A 16,208-nucleotide genomic window follows, 5' to 3' on the forward strand; every position below is an offset into this window, starting at 1 on the left:
CAATAACATTTTCCGTATTACCATTCTGAATAGATGAGTCCTCAGCAGCATCATCAACATCTGAAAACTAATACTGAAGGTCGCGTGGACATGGGCTTGCTTACATTTACTGCTCCAAGGTAAGTAATATTTTAAAATAATTAAATGTGCTTAGCAATGCCATAGAAAGCATTCTAGTTTCATGCACACAGCCATACATATTGGTGACTATAAGGCTCTGAGTACACATAGAACTTCCTGTCCAGGAATGTGACTCCAATAAGAATTGTATAATAAAGCAAGGATCACATTAAAATAGTTCCTGTTGTGCCATTAGTATTGTTTTCAGAAACTTAATGATGTTTCCACATAGAGGCCCCTTCTGATCTGTTAAGCCCCATATGCTCCTCAGAGAAAGGAGGTTCCTAAGGATAGCCAGATTTTGTAGACCATGAACCTACACTATACACCCAGAGTTAAACCCACTGTACACTGCTTTAACCCTCTATTGTGAAATGCAGAACTATATAAATGAATAGACGGTAAAAATGTGCTGCATATTGCAGCAATTCATCCTGTGAGTCAAAGGATGAGCAATGCTGTGAATTGTTTGACATCTCAGGTGGGGCTAAATTAATTCACAAGGAATGTGTTTGACAACTTTTTGTAGATAATTATCTGAACAAGAATGCGTTTTTTTGGTTTTTTTTCTTTTTAACATTTATTAAATTCTTTAGGGGAGACTATTGTTTACAGCTAAAGGCCACACATAACAAAAATACTCTGGAAAGCCACAAAATAATGCTGAAAGTTACCCCTAATCCCGATGAGCCTTCACACGTTGCAGTTAAATTTGACAAAGGGGTTGAATTAGCGGCTGGGAACATTTTTCCAGGTAAGTAAATTCCAGAGTTCTTTGTGCAATAAGACTCCAATACTAGCGTGCAGCCTGCCAATTTATGTACAGAAAACATGAGGAAAGCATATTAAAGTTGAACAAAGCCATGCTAAAAATGGCAAAAAAACTCCAACCACTTAAGGTAAAGGGGTCACAAAAGAGTTAAGTAACCTTGGAATTTACAGTAGAGATGTTTTCATTAGCATGTTGCTATGCTGCAACTATGATTACTCATAAATTATTTTTCTTTCTCTCTCCTGTGATTAACATCCATTCAGAGCATGGTTTAGGTCAGGGGTGTCCAACCTCCAACCTGCAGCCTCCAGCTGCTGCAGAACTAAATCTCCCATAATGCTCTTTCAGCTAAGGGGCTGACTGAGGAGTATGGAAGATGTAGTCCTGCCGCGGGTTGGACACCCCTGGTTTAGGTCAATGCATTGACGGGTCAGGCACGTCACTCAAAAACGGCCAGGTGACGCGTCATTTCATTAAATAAGCTTAGAAAGTTATCTATGATAACTTTCTTCGCTTAAACGGTGTTGCTGTAAGGCTAGGTTTCCACTTGGTTTTTTTTAGCTAAAAACGCCCATAAAAACGCCAATAGCGCCACCTGGCGTTTTTTTTTGTGAAAAAACGCAGCAGCCAGATGTTAGCTGTTCTTCAATAGGAAATCGCAGAATGCCATATCCACTTGGCGTTTTTTTGTTTGGCGTTTTTTCAGTCCTCTTTGGCGTTTTTCTGCTTTTTTGGGCTCTGTGGCAGTTTTTCAAAATCGCAGCATGTTGACACTCTGGCGTTTTTTGCAGTGGAAATCTTGGCATTTTTCTCCAATAGAAGTCTATGGGAGAGAAAAAACGCCATGAAAAAGCCATGTGGGTTTATTGCCTTGGCGTTTTTATTGGCGTTTTTTTCCACAGTTACAATGCAGAGGATGGACCCGGTATCTGTGTGTCCTACGAGAAATAGGCTGGAAACAAACAGTTTCACACAAAACAAAGTTCATATTGAATTCTACACCATTTGGAACAAACATGCCATTACAAACAAACATACGCGACGCATCAACTGGATCCTGCGTGCCAAAAGCAACAGCAAACAATTTGCACCATCATTTGGGGCCAATCTTCCTAGAGGAGCAGACATTCGGAATAAAGCATGCCTTACAAACCACAGGAAAGTGACAAAAGGGTCCGCCGGGGGGTGTTTAAGTAGAACTCTACCAAGTAAATGACATCAGGGGGCAGATACTTGCCATTTATCCTAATCCCTTTTAAGCTGGGTGAAACTTCTAACTTGTAAAGGCTGGAAAAACTGCCTAAGGTCAAAAAAAGCAATTTCCACAGAAAGGCTAAAACGCCAGAAAAAACTCCAGAAAAAAACGCCAAAACGCAGGAAAATGCAGTGGCAGTTTTCTTGGCGTTTTTCATCAAGAAAAAAAACGCAGGACAAAAACCCAAGTGGAAACCTAGCCTAATGCATGTCTGGCCTCTCCCGGGGCGTCAACATCCGCCATACAGTGTACATACAGCCGACGCCCGTTTTAAAAGATTTAGGAGGCGATCAACGATGTCACTGAAATGCCTCAAAAACACGGAACACTCACACTAGTATGCGCCGTGACACCGCCACTGCGAGTGAATTTGCCAAAAAACGCTAGAGAGACCCTCTTGAGAACTCTGGCTCCACTTGCAGGCTGAATACAGGTACTGCATGAGCTGTTAAAACTCTGCCCCAAAGGGTACAAAAAGTAACAGCCTGGTCCTTAAGGGGTTCACTAGAAAACTTAAAACAAAAAAATTAAAAATATTCAAAGTTTAATTTTGACTTTATGCGAGTACATTAATTTTTTCTCCTCGCGCTCTCTCTCTCTCTGATTCAGAGTTTGTGGTTAGCATTGTGTCCGAAGATAACCAAATTATTAAAAAGCTTAATCAAGCTATCTGTACCATGCAAATGTGGAAGTATCGGACGCCCGAGGCAAGACCGCCTGCAAATGTGAGCTTAACAATGTAAAATATTTCCTGTATATGTGTGGACCCTCACACCATCGCTAAAGCTTCAACACTGATTCACTGTTAATTCTGTAATAGTATAACTGAAAACAGTATATTTGTCCATGGCAATGTTTTGATGTTTTATAGTTGCCATTTTTGCTGATTGTTGTCTCTTTTTCATTTAAAAGAATGTTATAAAGTGTTTGAAAAATGCTTTCCCTTTATGGCTTAATCTGGAATGATCACACCTTTATAGCATAACATAGCATACAAAATCAGGGATAGGCGTTACAGAACAGCTTCTTGTGGTTCAGAATAGAACACTTTACATGTTTTGTATTCATGCAGGCATCCACATTTCATTGCAGTAAGTCAAAAGGCAGCGACATGGAAGGTTGCTTTTACTTTAGGTATGTGTCATGCGTTTTGTTTCCTAATCATTTAGCTGTATTTGCGGATCACCAGACCTTGTAAAGTACTGTACACTTCAAGGGTTTTCCACTCTCTTCATGCAGTTATTTGTCAGATTTGCAAGACTAAAGACCTCAACCCAAAGGAAAAACACATTTCCATTTAAAAATTTGCCCAGATATTCTAAAAAAAATTTTTTTAAAAAAAGCTAAACTGCACATTTTTTGCTGATGACCTTTAGGTCTGGGGTAAACCATACAGAATATATTTGGTACTAAAATGTGGACTATTCTGTTTTAAATTTGAGCACACAAAAAGCAGGGGCCTTGGAAGCAGTAACCAGTAAATCCCCATATAACTACTTATAAAAAGTGGAAACGTGTGTGAATTGCCATAGATAAATAAACTTCAGCCAGCAACATTGAAATATAATGTTGGAAATACTGCATTATATAGGCTTTTTGCATCTCCCTACTATGGTAGTACTTGGGCTTACTTTTGTATATTTTTTTTACTTTTGTTTTACGCTAAACGCTTGTTTTATCATGCATATTTTTATTTGCTTAAGGGACAAAATGATACCAGATCGTGTTGGGAAATATTGTATCCAATTTGTGTTCCTTGCTGAGAAAAACACTCTTCTCAGTGAACAGGTGTGTATGTATTTAATGTAGTCATTGCTTTATCTGCAATGTCTTATTAATCTCTTCCTGATATAACTTTTTTCTTTAAAGTTGGTAATAGATGTTGTTCCGAATATTCCTATGCATTTGGTACCGCACCCACAGCCTGCAACGCCTGCTGTATCGAATGTTAAAGATGAATTCAGCCGAACCCTGGTGAAAAATCTGTCGCTAAAGACTGTGGTTAAGTAGCATTTTTCCCCCCCATTAAATTGAACGCATTTCCTGGAAAGAAACCATTCATATAAACACCCATTTTGTGCTTCTTGTATACCTGCATTTGAGGATTATAACACTAATAACACTCAGTATTTTGGCTAAGTGCCATTTCGGTTATAACTGACTTGCAACAGTGGAAAAAATATTTGTCTCTACAGAGGTTGCTTCATACTTTTAGAATTTGATTTAATGTTTAGTTTGTACAAAAAAAAAAACAGCAGAAGGATCTTTAAAAAAAATAAAATAATAATAATAAAAAAATAAACTTCTTCCTGTTTTATTATTTTTGGCGCAAAATTACATGATTGACAACGTGACTATGTTTTCCTAAAGGATGAGCATAACAACATAGCAGGAGCAAATCTGAATGGCAAGATCATTGCTAAGATAATATGCGCCGCAGAGGATAACATAGAGATTCCACAGTTTGAGTCTAAAGTTGATGAAGTTGAGTTTCCATTTACAAATGGATCAGCTGAGATCGACGTGAGTATCATACGTTGCAAAAAATTTTTTATTTTTTTTTAACGAATGAAAATATAAGTAATGATTGTTTTCATTATTGTTTATAGAGACTTGTTCTTGTTGAAAACAGTCCTGGGAAGGATAGTTCTGAATACCAGCTCATGTTCACGCTTGTATCACCTTCCATGAAAGACCTGAAATTGGATCCATATTGCCTACCATTTATGTTTTATAATGGTAATGTAAAGTGTACTTGTTTTTCCCAATTACAGTTCACACCACATTTATATTTAATAGTTCAGTATTTAACCCCCACCAAAGAATTTTGTTTAAAAAGAAGTTACCACAAAAATGAAGACGTTTATAGACAGTCCAGTGGAATATAGAATATCTAAAATGTTTAATGGGGGAGTCGAGTTCTATTATACAGATTATAGCCCCTAAAGCTAGAAATGTGCATTTCTTCCTGCTGCATCTGCACGTTTTTTTTGTTTTGTTTTTTTTCCAGATTTCCAGAAACAGCAACAGATGGCGGAGCTTACGAAGGAAAAAGATCGACTCTCACTATCCGTTACAGCTTACAGGTGCTTATTTGACACCACAAATCAGCTTATTGATGAAATAAAATGTAAGTCTCTTCTGACAGACTTTTTATCTACTTCCTTCTCTAGCTATCTATTTTTATGGACATGATTGTAGAAAATGGAACGATACATAAAACAGCCTCTGCTTTCCAACTTTAGTGAAACTCATTAACTAGTAAACGCAATAAAATAAAAACGAATGGTAAAATTAAGTTGAGAATCAAAAACTGAAATAACTACTGAAACTACTAATGTGTTCAAATGCAGATATAAATGAAGATATAATAAACAAATGCTGAGCGGCCCACTAAGTGGTACTTACCACTGAAGTCCCAAGTCAAGATTTAAAACTACGTCTACATGATCTGTTTCCTCAGCAACCATCATTAAAATTTTAAGGGAAATGTTGTGCTCAGCAAGACTTTTTACTAAATTTAAAGAGCATTCGCACATTCCAAAAAAATATCAAAATATAAATATGTGGGACATGGTAAGCTATGAAAAGGATAATGGTTCATTGTCAGGGCCACCTTTAATACTGATTGGACCCTGGGCAAGCATTTGCTTGGGTCCTCTGCCACACACTCCCTGGCATACAATTACACCCTCCACTCCAACACCAAAAAAACCCGACAACAAAACAAAAAAGTACTTGCCACACTGCACATAAGGAGGAGACTGTCGGTGCAAAGTCAGTGCAGTCTTCCCTGACCCTAATGTGACTCTTCGTGAGACCTTCTCATGCCACACGCACAGGGCAGGGAAGGCACAAAATACGAGGCTGCGCACATAGCGAATAACGGGTGCAAGTCCAGCTAATGACCTGAGCAAGAGTCATGATCAGGGCCAGCTTTAGGTGTTCAGGCTCCCTGTGTGGGCCACCCCAGGTGGCCCCCTACCCCTGTCATCACCCCCAGAGAGTCTCTTTGCCCCCTCCTTCACTGGACTATACCTCTTTTCCTCCCTCATTGTGAGAGCGCAGCAGGGCCATAGACGTAACGTAAGATGACCCTGCTGAGTTTCTGCTTCCCCTCGGCGCAGTGGGCCCGTACGGAAGTGATCGCAGGGCTTGCCCGGGCCCCCTTGAGTGGCAGGCTCCGTCGCTACCAGTTGCGAGCGAGGTGACTGTGGGCTCAATGGGCTACTGCTGTGGGCTCAATGGGCTACTGCTGTGGCCCCCCCCCCGCCCAGGAGTTACTTGCGTTAGAGGGCCCTGTTCATGTAGAGTGTAGAGAAGAGGCAGATTAACATCTGTAGTAAATTCGTAAAGCATGACTAGCAAATTAGTCAATTAAACACAGGAAAATGATAAACCAAAATGTATTGCTACTAAACCCAAACATAATTATGCATATGTGAGCTGAATTATGCAAATGATCCCAAATAGATACAGGACAATCTGGAATGATCTAGCATATCTAATTTTAATATTTGGAGAAAAAACTCAGACGTAAATCCCCTGTAATGTCCTGTCTGAATTATTGCAACCCCCTATGAACCAATGTCCCTCTCCTCGTTTCACCACTTCAATCCACCTGCTGCCCCGCTGTGCTCCATATTCCACCTCAGAGTTACATTCAAACTCTTGACCTGAGAAGTCCTTAAAAAAAAATCTGCATCCCTTTATAGCTTATCCAAATATTCTACTAACCTTCTATGGTTTGCATATAGATTTTTTAGCGCTGTCATACACCCAGCCCCCATGTAGTATCCCCCGCTTCTTGTAAAATTACATTTACATACTCATGTATACATGGGCCTTAATTGTATCACAAATACCTGCATGAGAAATGAGGTGAACCCATCCCTGTGAATTTGCATCCTTAAACAACCTTATTTTGAATGGAAACAACCCAAAGCTTAATGTCACCCTTGCAATCAGTAACATACTTACCCACACACTAACATACTTATCCAAACACCTACCTTTGTTGGCTCAGCAAGGGGAGTCCAGCAGCCGATGACGGCTATCACTTGCTTCTCCTTATCAGTCCTCACGCTGCCTTACTAAGACTTGGTGCTGGAAAATGGCATCATATCCTGGCACTCCAATATGCCGCAATGCAAAGGCCTCCATTACAGCAGTGGGGCCAGTGAAGAGATTCTATGATCTCCTATGACTGGCTGCACCCCCTATTCTGTCCCTGTGAGGAAATCACTACCCCTGGAGATTGTCCCGCCCCTTGTCATTTATTTACTTTTGATTTAAAAATAGTTTTTAAAATGCAAACACTGGATTTTGCCTCTTTTCTTACATGCAAGACATCTTGAAGAGAACATATCCCCTTCATAATCAAGTGACCGCTGTATGATAACCATATGTTTTATTGTGAGGATAAATACATGTATGTGTTATTGTTGGCAGCGATCTTTTGTGATCTTAGAAGAGTTCCAATCACACTTGTTTTTTACTTCAGGTCAAGCAGATGAAGCTAAAGCCAAAGAGATGCACCTGATGACGGAATTAAAGAAAAAGCAAATAAAATTACCATCTAAAATCCAGGTATGTATTTGCATGTTACATCAATATGTCTTACATGCAAGCAGAACCAGAAGGCCAAATATATGTACTTATTAACAGCTTTGTTCTTTTAACTTTGTGTTCATACAGATATATGTTCATAGTTAATGTTTATATTTCTTTTACAGCTGTAAAATTTGTAAGGGTTATTGAGAAACTATTTTCACTATGTTGTATACCTCAAATACTGATTCCCAGAAACGGCAGTACCAAATCCTTGGACCACAAAATGATTTTGAACTATTTTAAAGATTTTGTCATTATAGAACTATTTGGAACAACTTGACTTTTAATGCATACTTTAATTCTGTATGTTACTTATGTACAGTCTATTTATCAAAGTTTGAAATTCCGTAAGCTAGCCAAGTGACTGGTCCCTAAACAGGGCCCTATCTGATACACACACAGACTTTTGTGCTTGTGAATGTGGCAACATTTAAAGTTGTTGATATTGCTTCTTTTAGGCCAGTGCTGCATAACTTCAGTCCTCAAAAGCAGCAGACGGGCCAGGTACTAGGTGTATCCTTGCCTGACAACAACTTCTTTAATAATATTTTTCATTGAGGTGCCTGCATTCTTACTGAAATATATACCAAAAAATACCCCTCAATGACTAGGGTTGTGCAGCCCTCCTCCGAACTATTTTTGTCGAACATGTTTGTCACACTTTTGTACTTCTCTGTGCTTTAACCACCATTATTCCATAACACAAAAGTTGTTTCCTGACCTATAGTTTATAACTACATGCTGAACATTGTGCTTAGGAACCAAACATAACTGTGGTTTTACTTTTTAGGCTGAACACATTGATGCTGTCATAAAAGACAAGAGCACAGAAAAAGAAGCACTAATGAGCCAGCCTAGAAGAAAATGTTCGCTTCCACAATATCCAAAGAGTAGTACAGATATCTTAGGAAAGGTGAGATTTGCTTTCTGTCTTTGACTGCTGTGACAGAATGAGACAACGAGAGTCATGTTTGGGTCATAATGATTTGAATGCAGCAAGGGTCATGTGGAGATCACAAAGGTGGGCAAGGAACCAATGGGGTTTTCCCCCATGTACGAGAAAAATGATCCCCCAAAACCACCAGGCTTTACAAAAGACTTGGTATGAAAATGATGGTGGTATGGTGACAATGACTGAACAGCCTGATTTATATTTGTTGTAGATTGCTCACTTAGCTCTAATTGAAGATGATGAAGCAGCAAAAGTCATCTCTTGGCATTTGGCTAGTGACATGGACTGTGTTGTGACCTTGACCACAGAAGCTGCACGAAGCATTTATAATGAGACACAGGGCCGCCAGCAAGTTTTGCCTTTGGATTCCATTTATCAAAAGACTCTCCCGGTCTGGGACAGGTATGCAAAATCAATAGACACTAGGAGAAACTGAAGCTGCTAGGAGGAAACAAAGGTATAAAATGAAATAAAAATAATTCATATGAAGTTAACTAAAGGTTTAAAGCTATGAAGTGTGTTACACAGTAAAAATGAGAGAGGCCAAACACATGAGTGTTCTAGGAGTGTTCTGAAAGGTGATGGGCAGATAGTGGTTCAATGCAATGGATCCGTGGATACTTTGTTGTAAAATGTACATCACAAGATATAATGTTGCTAATGAAAATAAGGTTACATTTTAGCTAATGGATAAATAAATTATACTGTCACTTCAATAGATTAAAGGCTAAATTATGTGTATAAATTGCAACATAGATTAATTTTGCTCTTTTTCAGGACATTACCACACATACGTAATGGAAGGAAGGAATTTACACCACTTGGTAATCCAGTGTATGCTAGAGATCTTTTGGTATTCCCTGAAAATACTCAGCATTGCCAGAAAGGTAAATATGTATGTATTTGACATGTACAGAAATGCTCACAGACGTTACATTGAGACTGACTGGCAGAACATTAAGAGATTGTTTCTGGTAGAGTACCTGAGAGGCTGGGCTCTCTTATTTGCTAAATTGTTTCAGATAGGTCTTTCTGCAGATGACAAAAATCAGTTAGTGTTGATGCTGGAAGTTGTTTGTTCCACGTCCCCTTGCTTTATGGGTCCATACATACCATATGAAGTTGGTGGCATGGGACATACTTTTGGCTATATAGTGTATGTGGACACCTGAACATCACCCCTTTACGAGCTTGTATTGAACGTTTGTGAGGTCAAACACTAATGTTGGGCGAGAAGACCTGGCACAAAATCTGCATTCCTATTTATCCCAAAGGTGTTCGATGGGTTTAAGGTCAGGGCTCTGTGCAGGCCACTTCCTCCAAACCAAACTCATCAAACCATGTTCTGCGGACCTGTGCACATGGGCACAGTAATGCTGGAATAGGAAAAGGCCTTTCCCCCACCAATGCCACAGTTGGAAGCATACAATTTTAAAAAGTCTTTGTATGCTGTGGCATCAACATTACCCTTCGCTGGTCTAGCCCAAATCCTGGAAAACAGATGCAGACCATTATCCCTCCTCCATCAATATTCTAGCGTTCTCCCAGCAGCGGACAAACACAGATTTGTCCATCAGACCTCCAGATAGTCCATCAGACACTCGGCATTGCACATAATGATCTTTAGCTGCTTGGCCGTAGAAATGATGATGCTATGGAGGCTTTTTTTATTTTATTCTTTTGGTGGATTTGTATGCGCTCTACACTGCATGTGGTCTACTGTTTTGTGGCTGAGCTGTTACTCTTAGATGTTTGAACTTCACAATAATAGCACTTACAGTTGACCAGGGCAAAAATTTCTAAAATTGTGGCAATAAGTTGCTTTAGTGTGATCCATTCCGCTGCTGATGTTTGACTATGGAGATGGTTGCCCATGTGCTTTTTTTTTATAAACCTGTTAGCAATGTATACAGCTGAAACAACAAAACCCAATTATGATGACGGCTGTCCATGTACTTTTGGCCATACAGTGTATGTTCTTTATTTCTTCTTTACCAAAGCTTTGTTTGGAGTACGCACCTCTATAATTTTGCGTTTGGCATTTATTTCATCTTAATGAGCATTAATATAATGTTTTCCCTTTTTTCTGTTTAGTTTTCGGTATGCTTTTAGGTGATACCATCCTCCTGGATAATTTAGATGTGGCTAATAATTATAGAAGACAGGTAGGTTACATGGTAAAAACTAAAATGAATATGGTGTTTTTTGCTCTCTGTGTGTGTGTTCTATTACTCACTAGATCGGACAATCAGGACAATCTATTAATCAACTTCATTTTGTGCGTATGTTATAAAAACATCAGGTTGCACTTTTTACAGTTGAGTATACATTATAGCATCTGTAACTGTTTATATATATAATGGGAATTTACTTTAATGTGTGAAGCAGTGGCCTGGATTTGCATGATTGTTCCTCCCCTTGGTGTAACTTAGAACTGTGAGTCAGGGTAAAGGAAGATAATTTACCAATAAGCTGGGCAGGTATTGTCACCGATGCCACAAATGTACAGCCCTTATGTAGATTAATACATATTAAATTAATCTGACAGGTCCACTTCTATATGAAAGGAGCACTCAGCGCTTTTTAGTGTTAAATGTATATTGGAGTCCATTTTATATGGGCCCCAGTGCATTTTACTGCATGAAACCTGCAGTATTAAAAATTGAACATCAGCCTCTTAATGTCTCTCCCCAGTTATCTAACCTGAAAGCATGGAGTATACCATGATATGCTTCTCGCACCTGCTCAACAAAACTTCCAGTCTTTTGACTGTCTATAAGTAGCAGCAGCCACTCAAAGGTATTCTATCTGAATACTGATGTTTTGCTAGCGTACATTCAGTTGGACACTGCTTAAGTGACTTAAATGAAATGAAAGTCTATATTCTAAATTATAAAGGTTTTAGTAAAGATAGGGGAGGGGGAAATAAAACAAAAGTAACTGAACATACATGCTTTAATTTGCTTGCAGTAAAATGAATTGGAGTGCTTATAAAACTGATTGAAAAATAAAAACACAGTTTTCAGGGCTAGACTGTCCCTTTAGTAAAGCTGGTCTGTCCCTAGCTCATACAAATGTTCATCTCATACCTGGCAAAGTATGCGTAATATTGCTTTGTAATCCATGTTCTCTTGATAAAATATATAAATTGTTGTCATTCTTGTGTTTGAAGCTTGTGAAGTTTACATACTGCCCAACACTGCTCACCAGAGACGGAGACCGGATCCGCAGCAATGGAAAGTTTGGAGGGCTGCAAAATAAAGCGCCTCCTTTGGACAAACTTAGGGGAATGGTGTTTGGTGCTCCTCTGCCCAAAGAGTGTGACAGACTTTGTAGTGAAATAGGTGAGTACACCATCATTTTGTAATAATAATAAGTAGAAGTCATTCTTTTTATATCAGTGATGAAATTTGATTGATTAATTATAACATTAGTTAACTCCATAAGACATTTGCGTTTGCCCTATATGTGTAGTCAATGCAATGAGATAATATTTTGTGTGTGTATATAATATATATTAGGGCTGAAACAACTAATCGATAAAATCGTTAATAATTGATAATGAAAATCGTTGACAATGATTTTCATTATCGATTAGTCGAATCGATTTTTATTGATTATAAAAAGAGTTTTTTTCAGAGCAAATGCAGAGATCGGATTATAACACTAGATTCCAGATCCCCCGCAAGGGACCTGGATTCCCCTCACTGTTGGCCGGCGGGTGTCCGTGCGATGCGCACAGACAACTTCCGTCTCTCCCCTCCACTTCCGTACACCCCTCCGACTCCTCCCCCCCTCCCATACACCGCTCTGCCTCTCTCCCGACTCCCTGGTATTTTGTGAACCTCCGTTGCTGACTTCATAGAAGCCTCGGCGTAAGTGAAGGTGAGTAACGGAGGCTGTCTGTGCGCATCGTGCCTGTCAGCAACGGAGGTTCACAAGACACCAGGGAGTACACCATTCTGGCTCCTCCCCCTCCCATACGCCACTCTGCCTCTCTACCCGGCTCCCTGGTGTCTTGTGAACCTCCGTTGCTGACAGGAGGCAGAGTGGAGTATGGGAGGGGGGAGGAGGCAGAGTGGAGTATGGGAGGGGGGAGGAGGCAGAGTGGTGTATGGGAGGGGGGAGGAGGCAGAGTGGTGTATGGGGGTGTAATGAATTTCAGGGAGGCAGAATGGCATATCTGGGGGAGTTAGAGTGGTGTATAGGGGAGGTAGAGTGGTGTATGGGGGGTATAATGAATTTGAGAGTGGCATAATTGGGGGAGGCAGAGTGGTGAATCAGGGAGTATAATGAATTTCAGGGTGGTGCAGGGCATTTATGGGGGGCGGAGTGGCATATCAGGGTGCACAGTGGCATATAGGGAGGTATAAGGCATAAATGGGGGCGAGTGGCTTATGGGAAGTTATAAGGCATATAGGGGGTATAAGGCATATCGATATTAGGCATATTAGGGGGGCATAAGACATCTGGGGGTAAAAGGTATATCAGGGGGCTCAGTTGCATATCACTGGCATATAAAAAGATTACCATATGGACAGATTATATGCAATATATAAACACTTGAAAAAGGTTCAGCATGGTTTATTCACAAAAATCTACGATTCAGTCTCAGAGGAGACATTTATGAACGTACCTACTCACCGTTAGAAACAGACTGAAACAGTAACAGCCAAGTGTAAAACACACTAACTCAAGCAACAGGCAACCCATCCTAATTAGGTTTATCTGTATTGAAACCAACTGATCAAATGTTGTATTGCTGCAATCACTATACTAATATATGCATCTCCCATTAAAATTTTTATAAACCAGATGGCTTATTAGTAGAAAACCTGTAAAGACACCAACTTTAAAACAATATGTTATGTATAAAGAGAAATACTATAGTTAACCTCTCGTTATAAATGAGTCCAATATTGCCTAAGCTGTGCTATCGGACTCCCCTATGTGTTAGCAGGCATAGGAGTCCATAGGAACTTTTTTCCATCGAACCCAGAGAGTGCTTACTATTTTAACTGTTTGTATACTAGCCAATAGCACCTGGATACAATTTTTTTACTCTGTGGATGGCAGAGTACAATACGTCTTTTATTCTACAGATTAAACACAAAGCTCAAGTAGATGGCAGTACACAATATATAATAATGATTGCATTATTTCAATTAAAGTTATTACCAAGCAAGGGTATTTAGACATTGATGTGTGTCGTTATATCCACTGACATTTATTTTTGTTCTAAGATCTATTACAGCAATACCGCTCTGCGGTTGTCAAGAGAAACCTTGTAAATATGGAGCTTAGTCAACAACTTGAAACCATGCAATCTTCAGAAATGCAGCAGAAGAAAAAGGAACTGGATGACCAGGAGAAACATCTAAAGGATATAGAAAAGAAACTAGGTTTGTGCTATGCAAGCAGTGGATTGCACTTGCAAACATTGGCTTTTACTAATATGAGATACTAGAAAACCTAATCCATGGGGTAGACACATTTTTACAGTGCAAGATGTGTTCTTTTGCACCCAGTCTGGTTCCCACTGAGTTAACGTGAACTACCCTGGCATGCACAAATCAACAATACATTTTGTGCTGTAATGCTAATGTCAAAAGTATGCGGCGTACACAAATGTCTCCATGACGTTGCCTTATAAGGCTTAGCATTTCTTGTCTGGCATGTTATAATAGACTGTAGCGCACCATTGAAACATTTACAACGGTGCCTTTCTACAAACCTTATAATAGCAACCTTGCTATTATAAACTAAAATTGCCTTTTTAACGAACAGAAACTACCTACCACAAACCATCTGAGAAACACTCAAGATATGGGGCTAGAGCATATAGCAAATGCAAAAAAAAATCTTACCCATCTTAGAGACCCTATGCACACCCATAGCACGTCCCAAATATTTTACCTTTGCGAGCACCTCCTTGTAGATTGGTTTTGAATTGTGTAAATATTAATACCAACCGACGTACATACCACACACACCCATTTAACCGGGCTCTGGATGTTGCACACAATTTAATATAATTATAATAGAATTAAATATTTGAATATCGGTTTTGTGTTTTTTCACTCATGTTCCATTTTATCCAATATTGCATTTTGATTTACAACGTTATATTGATTTGTGCTAAAAAAAAAAAAAAGACAACATTTCAGAAATCTGACTAAGATACTAGTTTTTACAACCGTATGTAAGGACAGAGAAACACAGACCAAAAATAAATTGATGACCCAAAAATGTATGCAATCAAGATTTTACACTTAAATCTTGGTAGACATTCCAAATCCTGAACAGCAGGGATGCTGTGTCCCAGTTCAGTTCTTCATTATATAACCCCAGTTAAACTACAAACTTTCAAAAGCAGTAAACTTTTTGGTCTTAATGTTAAAATATATACTACCAAATTGCAGTGATAAAAAGAAAAGGTTACTTGTAATGTAAAATATATTTCCTTCTTAAATGCAAATATGCCGACGGTCTTTTGCACTGTGAAGACATTACCCATAATAATATAAAGGTTTTTCTGTGTTTCCATATTTCCCCATGTGTGCATTGCAGGAATGACACCAAAAAGTAGAAGCACGGGTACTGTAAAAGCTTCTGAAAGAGACATGTCTGATTCCCCAATACCTACAAAGCGCATGAGAAGAGAGATTACAAAAAGGACAACTAGGTGAAAAATGAACAGGTCTGTCCATTTACTATGAAAAAAATCAGGTGCGCAACTATATTTTTTACTATATATTTTACACAAAACACACACTGGAAGTTTTAGTAATTATTTTACCAGTTTGCCCATTGTTCTGTAAAGAAAACAATCTTATACTTTTGCTGTATTAAAACAATGGGCAACAGTAGTATTCCTGTATTACATTTGGTAGTTGAAGTCTATCGATCTTAAAGTGTTTAGAATACATTTCTAGCAACATCCTGACTATTAACTATAATCTTCAACATAAAGCTATACTTCCTGAAATAAATGTATCCAAGAAACCATGAAACTGTTTGTCCTGCGAAGGGGACTATAAGGTAAAGCTTAGTTGTAATATTTGTAGTAGCATTTTGTATTAAACTTTTTTCAAATGTATTAAAATATAAACAGATTTTCTATGCGATAATTACCCTGTTAAATGAATTTTGCAATAACACATGGCTTGCTCAAATTTGTTTCATTTTTAAAACTGCAACGTTAATGATGCTTAATTACAAAATAATGTGTTGTATATAACATTCTACTTTTATAATTTCTTTTTCAGATTTTGGTTGAAAAGAATCCAATACATTGGCAGCAGATGAAGTAGAAGGGCATACAAAGCATAATTAGCTAAAAAAGCAAAACGAGTGTTAGTTTTGCGATTTGGTTTTTATAATATCCAAGACATTTTGTTTCTGCTGGCAGCTCTTTCTTATGCAATGTCTGAATGGATACAGTTTTGTAATTGTTTTTTTTTTTTTTTTACATGTCAAATTGCAAAAATAGAATA

At 38.6% G+C, this 16,208-nt stretch overlaps 1 protein-coding gene across 1 annotated transcript in view; it reads left to right on the forward strand.

The window, feature by feature from the left end:
• The window catches only part of LOC149287844 (structural maintenance of chromosomes flexible hinge domain-containing protein 1-like), a 47,467-nt gene that overhangs the window by 29,708 nt on the left and 1,551 nt on the right, over positions 1–16,208 (forward strand). The window contains exons 31-47 of the mRNA XM_089492436.1: positions 34–119; positions 717–874; positions 2,757–2,872; positions 3,220–3,281; positions 3,851–3,935; positions 4,017–4,148; positions 4,518–4,670; positions 4,757–4,886; positions 5,158–5,277; positions 7,651–7,736; positions 8,551–8,673; positions 8,924–9,114; positions 9,490–9,599; positions 10,807–10,877; positions 11,885–12,056; positions 13,956–14,114; positions 15,283–15,397. Coding sequence (XP_089348562.1) covers positions 34–119; positions 717–874; positions 2,757–2,872; positions 3,220–3,281; positions 3,851–3,935; positions 4,017–4,148; positions 4,518–4,670; positions 4,757–4,886; positions 5,158–5,277; positions 7,651–7,736; positions 8,551–8,673; positions 8,924–9,114; positions 9,490–9,599; positions 10,807–10,877; positions 11,885–12,056; positions 13,956–14,114; positions 15,283–15,397 — 2,069 coding nt within the window. The remainder of the gene's footprint in view (positions 1–33; positions 120–716; positions 875–2,756; positions 2,873–3,219; positions 3,282–3,850; positions 3,936–4,016; positions 4,149–4,517; positions 4,671–4,756; positions 4,887–5,157; positions 5,278–7,650; positions 7,737–8,550; positions 8,674–8,923; positions 9,115–9,489; positions 9,600–10,806; positions 10,878–11,884; positions 12,057–13,955; positions 14,115–15,282; positions 15,398–16,208) is intronic.

Source organism: Sceloporus occidentalis, unplaced genomic scaffold, assembly GCF_023333645.1.
Source record: "Sceloporus occidentalis isolate IW3139 unplaced genomic scaffold, rSceOcc1.0.p SCAF_56, whole genome shotgun sequence".
Lineage (NCBI taxonomy): Eukaryota > Metazoa > Chordata > Lepidosauria > Squamata > Phrynosomatidae > Sceloporus > Sceloporus occidentalis.